We start from the raw sequence: 7209 nt of genomic DNA, 5'->3' as shown, positions 1-7209 counted from the left end.
CAAATATCATCCAAAGAATATAAGGGATGCAGTGATGTGCTATCCCCCTGAATACTATCTCCAAACAATCGCTTCACTGCCTACTCTCCACTCGCAAGGTAAACAACAATCTCTTCGTACAGATCGAGATCACACCAGCGTTGCATGTGTGAACGTGTGGTGCATCGCAGAAGTAACTACTCACCGTGCCCTAAACACTTATTGGAGCATAAATAACGGTCTCACTGGAGACCTATCGACTCAATTCAACTTGTTCGTGGGTAGGAAACAGTCTTCCTGTTTTTAGGTTACAATCAGGACAAGTTAGCACAACAACACAACGCATAACACAGCGAAGAGCACAAGACAATGAAGAGGAGAATACAACACAACACAAGACCTTACACCACATATCGCTAAATGTGCCCTGAGTAAGCACCGTACCACACTGTAGGGTGGGAGGAAGGCGGATACGGCGTGTTCTTGATTCTCCTTTGTCTCCTCATTCACCAAATTCGCCTCGTTCTCCTTACGGCGTCTCTTCAAGTAATGACTTACATCTTCTTGACATCATCAGATATTAGAAAGGACATTTGCAAAGTGGAAGTGAGATAGGGATGGAGGTGGTTGGTACTGGGTTCAGTTTGTCCCTCACTTCCATTGCTGAGACGTTGTGTAGCACTAGAATTAGCAGCCTGCATGTATCTGTTTGGAAATAGTGGTGGTGGTTACTTTGACTAATCAATCTTGTGTTTAAGTAGATGGGGGTTCCCACTGTTGTCCTATTTTTAATGCAAAAATGAGCGAACAACTTCGATTACTTCTTACCATCAATAATCACTGTCACTGTCATTGTATGTGACTCGTTTTACAGCCGGACTGTCATGGAAAATGCTATCGACAAGCGGTTGGTGCAATTTCCACGCAAGATTCGTGCAATCGGGGAATCTTGGGTAGAAGCATACTACATTGCGAGAGGATTTCCCAAAACCGTGGAATGCCTACTAATCATTCAATTGCATATCCGGTTTTGGACTGGCTTAACGAAACTGGTGAACGAGTTGTTGGAATACCACGCTAGTTGATTCATTCATCCGTCTATCCCCTGCCCACCACCCACATTCATCTTTGTTTTTAGTAATTTGACCTTAGCAACAGTAAATTAATGTAGAAAAATCATGCAAGTTTGTTCACTCTACCCCGATGTGGGTGTCCGGAATGAGTGTTCGACAAATGCATTCTCCACCTAAAATGTAGAAACAGGACATCTATTACATTTTACCTCAAAGCTTTAAGCTTCCACCAGGTGGTGACTTTATTCTTGTCAATTCAACCACTTGTCAAACGTTTTGTCAATTATCTGTGTCCTTCGTGGTAAATATAAATTTCCTGTAGGCATATTGCTTCAAAATGACTACTCGAATTATCTTGGGTGCTTAAGCTTCTACTTAACCTAAATTTATTTCCCTAAATCTTTCTGCTCGTGTTGTTGACGTTTTGTTGGCTGAGCAGTCTCTTTGCAAAGCGATTTCGGGACCGGGATATAATTAGACAGGCCACAGGATCACAGTACCTAGAAAAGTCGAAATTAGGCAATGAGAAGAGACACAACAAAATGGGGTTTGGTTGAAGCTAAGTAGTTCTAACTATGCCTTCAGTTGTCAGTGGCACTGTCAGTGAGATAAAATCGCTACACTTGGCATCCCATAGTGATCTGCTGAGCAGCTTTTTCAGTGGCCTATGTGAAGAAATAAATTTGATAGCAAATAATCCGATTCTTTAAAGAGCACCTTTTTATTAGGAGGTTTCGACAAACAAATCTTGGTCATTGTAATTCGTATTCAGCTTCATACGCATGATCAAATTGGGATGATTTGAGGTGAATATGCTGCAGTGGTATGCAATACTGCTTATCAAAACTCGCAACTATTTGGCTGAGGAAAGAGTTCTTATATCTCTTCACTGATATTTAAGCTGTAAGACGATGCACAAAATGTACTTTACTTAATGGAAGTATTCTTGTTAAAAAGGGGCATTAAGGAACATTACTATTTGCAAAGCCCAAACTCAAAGCACGGAAAGATTCGCCTCCACAGCAGACGAAGCAAGTCTAACATTTCGCATGTAGTTCGATGCTTGATGCTCCTGTCTAGTTTCCTTTGATAGAATCGCACTGCATCATCTTGCAACTAACTTCCGTGCATGTGACGCAAGAGGTGACCCAAATTACTTCAAGCTGATGAATGTGGATTTGATGAATGCGGAGTGTCGTATCGATATTAGAGCAAGCTAATGAAGGGGATTTTAAGCCAAAAATCTAACACCTTGAGGTTTGAATTCAAACAGTAGACCTCATTCTGATGATGTGGTGTTCCCGAAAACGTCCGATTTAACTCTGAGGTAGCAACGTAGGCTTTGAAATTTGTCGTTGTCTGAAGGTGGCTGAAGGGGAAATTATTCAAAACTCAGCGCAACCGGCAGCATTCATAATGTGTCCCGACTTTTTCAATAATTTAATATACAAAGGGCGCTGGGGTCTAAGCAGGACTTCTGAGTTTCTGAATCAAGGAGGATGCTCTAGGGAATACAGACTGCATTCAATATTTTAATGTCTGCTAACACCGATGCCGCCTCGTTATGGAAAGCTTTGTCCCCACGATTGAACTATTTTGGGACAGCCTGATTGCCTACCTGCATTGGAAGGGAGCGAGCGCGTTCCTAATATTCTCCTGGGAATGCTTATCGCTGTGATGCTCATTACCCTCACTTGGCATCGGGTAGTCACTCAAACAATCGCATGAGCAGTGGGACAGACAAGTGGTGGAAGGGAAACGCAAGTAGCTAGCATCAACTTCTGCTGTTACCCTGGCTTCAGGAGACAGAACACTTCAAAAAAGGTAAATTCGGAGCAAGCTTGCATCGGGTTGGGGGAAAGGAACAAGGGCTATGTTTTGTAATTGAGAACAGTTAATAACAAGTTTCTTTACGATATTTCTACATATTTTCCCTTCTATTGTGAGGCGTTTTATGAACTACATGAGTTCTTGTCTTAAAGTCCATCGTTTTTTCATGCACTGGTCATGTAAGGGACTGCTTGGATTGTACAAAAGTGATATTTGCATTCGATTTTGATGAAGTGAGTTGAGAAAGAGATCTCATGATAGTTGGTTTGCAGAAAACAAGACTACCCCTCCCCCCAGCCTGCACCAATAGCGGATGCGTCTACTTAGCCGAACCGATCCCAATGTGAAGTAAACCCAGTCCATGGTTTGACCTAGGTGTCCCACCGGACTCATTCGATATTTAGCTGCAGTCATCTTGTTATTGTCCTGCTATGTGTTATGAAATGAGATCAGTTCTGTGACACACTAAATGTGCCAACGCTGCTGACGACTGACATTAAAGTATCGTCTTACACTTTGTTTTATTTATCACCAGTAGCCATCACCAAATCCGGTAAATTCCAAAACAAATGCTAAATGGTGAGTCGTATGGCACCTTTGTTAGGGAAAGACTGAATTCCCACAGACCAAATTCGTTTTACCCTCACTGCGCTTGACCTTAAATAGGCAAACAATATTCCGCCTTCCACTAGATTGAAATGCACTGAATGGAAACAATGTTAGTCAAGCGGGTAGAGCAAGTCTTCAATAGTGAATGTATCAGGTATTGCTAGATAAAAGGAATGTTGGAAAGTAGACGCCTTTAGCGACTTCTTACGTGAAAATGATAAAAACAGCTTAACATTGCAAAGGATATCGGGATGAAGGCTAAAGAATATGATGCAAGTAAATATGAAAGCAAACACACTTCTCCATTTATCATTACAGCTGAAGCACTGCCTTTACAATGTCGTCTTGGCGCCATCGCCTTCTCCTCCTGCCCATAGCACCCCAGCCAATCTGTACGTTAGTAATAAACCTCATTCCTCGCTAATATGACTTATAGCGACATCAAGTGTGACTCGATGACCAACATTTGTGGTAGAAGCGACCTAACCTGATCCAAATTGCCTACACTGCCGTTCTCTTTGACATCTTAACACACTTGTAGGCCGCGGAGAAAACTATCCTCTTCAGGTGGCTACATTTCGGAAGAATCACTCTCAAAGGCGATTTGTAACCTAAAATTTATGTTCTGCTAATGTACTGGTGTTGGAGGAGGACCAGCGATCAACTGATGGAAATTGATTATAGGAATGAGTTTTATATCCCCTTGAAACACAGCCATTTCATCGTATCTCGCGAAGACAAGGTCTCTCCTCTCAATGTCTGGCTGAAGTGAATGTGCTTTAACTATAATGGAAACTAATTCACGGTTAATTTAATTTCTCCAATGACAGGCAATCCCACAATACGTCAGCAGGATCGATGGATATCAGAGGATCATTCTTTCTTCCTTCTTCGGAAACCGTCGAGGTATATATGCCTTTAGTTGGACTTGGATTCATGCGAATCAAATCAATTCCAATCGGATTTACTGTGCCCCTCCCTTTCTCCTTCTTTCTTTTACAAACCCTTTGCAGTTAGAAACGACTCATCCACACAGTTCTCTATGCAAATTACACAAGGGGTAGGTCTTTGAAATGCTACCTCTGGGATGCTAGGATTAGAAGAAGTCCAACTAAGAGCTAAAAAAGTAGAGAAAAGGCGCAACGGACAAAGTGATCGCACAAAGTAATTGCAAAGTGAAACGCAACCTGTGACTCTTCATTACACTTTTTTATTCTGCTTCCTTCATTTTGAGGCATTGTCGCGGTTCTGTTGCACAGCATTTCCTTTTGACCCGAAATAACAGAAATAATAAACGTCAAATTAGACCTAAACCCAGGTCTACCTATAAAAGTAAATCAACTGCTTTGTTTGGTTTTGCCTATAAAATGAACAAATGTGGAAGGCCTCATAAATTAAAATGTGGGACTGAATCACCAAAGTAGACAACATTACAGCCTGCAATCCATCAGCCATTCCAAACACATATAAATGCGCTGCAAATTCCAATGCTATACAATTTTGCGCAACTAGGAGCCAAAACATAAATAAATCTTGGCCCAACCACCCTACACCTACCTTACTTCTACTTTACAGCTGTCTTTTCACTATTGCTTCAAATGTCGTTACTTGGAAGACGTCATCAGCAGAATGCGGGAATGGGGAATATGGGGAGAAAAAGGATGTGAATGACTCAGTATCCTCCGCCTTTCTGTCCTCAGGTAGGGTTCTGGCTTTTCTCTGGACAAACTTTGTAATATACGATGTGAGTTCGTGCATTGTGGTGTCCTGCTTAGGGTTTTGCGATGTGCTGTGTAATATAGCAAGAGTACGAGCAGAGGTAGGAGTAGAAGTGGGGATAAGCCCTTCTCTCCCCAATTGACTAGTCGTGACTGTCTTTTGAAAGTCGAAAAAAATTCTCCAGCTTAACTCCCAGTTGTACGTAGTAGAAGGACCTCAACCTCAATTGTTGTTTGAGCTTCAATAAGTGAAGTAGTCACAGTAAGTAGTTGCATCTGCGATTCACCGCATGCACGACACACACACACACACACACACACAAACTAGGCATCGTCTTGATTGATGAGAATGTGTGAATAGAGTGTTTTTTTTCCAAGAGACTTAGTATCAATATCACCTATTTGTAAAGAGAATTGTCTGCTACAGCAGGCCATCGGCGAAAGTGATGCCATGAAGCTGGTTTTGCAGCTGTGAAGCTGAGATAAACTTATTTCCAAAGGAAGGTGGGGCGGAGCATAGCACAGAGCAGCATACCGAGACACTGACGCGAGTACATCCATGCCTTATAGTACCTACTTCCAGGCAGTCCGACACATTTTACTGGTCTCCACTCATTGAACTAAGTCAATGCGAAAATTAGGAAAAGAGCTACGCAACCTTTTGGACAATTGTTGTCATTTTTTGTCATAAAAACATAGACCACCACAATACGTTGATTGTTTTTTACCTTTCAGCTTTGGCAATGGAACTCTTGGGGACCTACAATCGTACATCCGCCGGGTAGTCAGTAGGTCAATCTCATCTCTTTGTGGAATGCATATATTCTGTCTCTTTCGTCTTCAAGGAAGTCTCGGGGTGCTACAACCGCACCTTTGAACAAAACCTGTCCTCAGCTCTCACTTAAAGTGTCCGCTTTATAACTGAGCAAAAAATGAAACAATTGTTCCCTTGGCAATGTAATTAGTTTTCAAAAAACTCGGGTGCCTTCATGAAAATTTATCGTTGATGGCAATTGTTCCCTAATTTCGTCATCAAAATTAAAACGACTAGGCGGGAAGCCAAATGAGTTTTCTGTAGTGAATTTATTTATGTGGATTTATGTTGACAAAATTTCCGATTTAAATGCTCAATTTTACCTACAATCAGCTAGTCACATCTCCTTAATTGAAACACGTTACACTTCCGAGAAGGACTTCACAGCAGGGCAATGGGCGGATCCAAGGAACTATACAATCAACTACCTCCTACTAAATGTAATTATTGTTTGCAAAATTTGTAACACATTGGTGGCTTAAGTGTACGCTTTTCTGCTAATTAGCAAACTGGGTTGGGAGGACAGCCTGAAACAATTTTTAATAAGAACTGGCTGCAACTTACAAGGATTTGATAGTGATATAATGCCATACCGTTTATTAGCTAGAATATGGGGCTTGAGGTTTTCCTGAGGCTGTAAGAAGTCATGTTGGTGTGGTGGAAGATATATCATTGCAGTGCAGAATGCCTGAGATTGCTGTCATGGCTCGAAGGTCGTGCCACTGAGCAAAAGCACAATGTGCGGAAAATTAAGTGACCGTGTAGCCTAGCGCAAAGTTAAAAAACTGTCAAAGCATTGTGAGAATGTACTACTATTTATGAAGTTGACTAACCCAACTCATGTGAGAAATGATAGGCAATGCCCAGTTTACCTGCCGGTAAACCATGAACGGTTCTGTTAAGGAAAGAAGGTTCGTCATCGCCACTCAGGAGTAAATGTGAACAAAAGCAGGTCCAACAAAATTACTTTAAGCGGCTTGCCAAATATTGTCACTTTTATAGACCACTGTTGACAAATTGTGATGAGGCAAGCAGAGGGAGTATAAACCATTCTATAGATTCGTGCTTCCATTATCGGTGTTTTGTGGAAAGTGCGAGGAAGAATTGCATGAATGGGTGCATTTTCCCATCAAAAAGGACATCTTAACACGTTGAATGCTGGAGTTTTAGAGCAAGTCGTCTAGCA

The 7209-nt window shown here is 41.6% G+C and overlaps 1 protein-coding gene across 1 annotated transcript; it reads right to left on the bottom strand. All coding sequences in view use genetic code 11, as the record gives it.

The window, feature by feature from the left end:
* Positions 1 to 533: 533 nt before the first annotated feature.
* On the bottom strand, positions 534 to 2753 carry EGR_03416 (hypothetical protein; the record flags this gene model as incomplete). The annotated part of the gene is made up of 2 exons (XM_024492665.1): positions 534 to 684; positions 2671 to 2753. The coding sequence occupies 2 exons, from the start codon at positions 2751 to 2753 to the stop codon at positions 534 to 536; spliced, it is 234 nt and encodes a 77-aa protein (XP_024352798.1).
* Positions 2754 to 7209: the final 4456 nt, after the last annotated feature.

The sequence above is a fragment of the Echinococcus granulosus genome (assembly GCF_000524195.1).
Source record: "Echinococcus granulosus chromosome Unknown EG_S00018, whole genome shotgun sequence".
Classification (NCBI taxonomy): domain Eukaryota; kingdom Metazoa; phylum Platyhelminthes; class Cestoda; order Cyclophyllidea; family Taeniidae; genus Echinococcus; species Echinococcus granulosus.
Note: the sequence above shows the minus strand (reverse complement) of the source record. Positions and strands in the feature narration are given on the sequence as shown.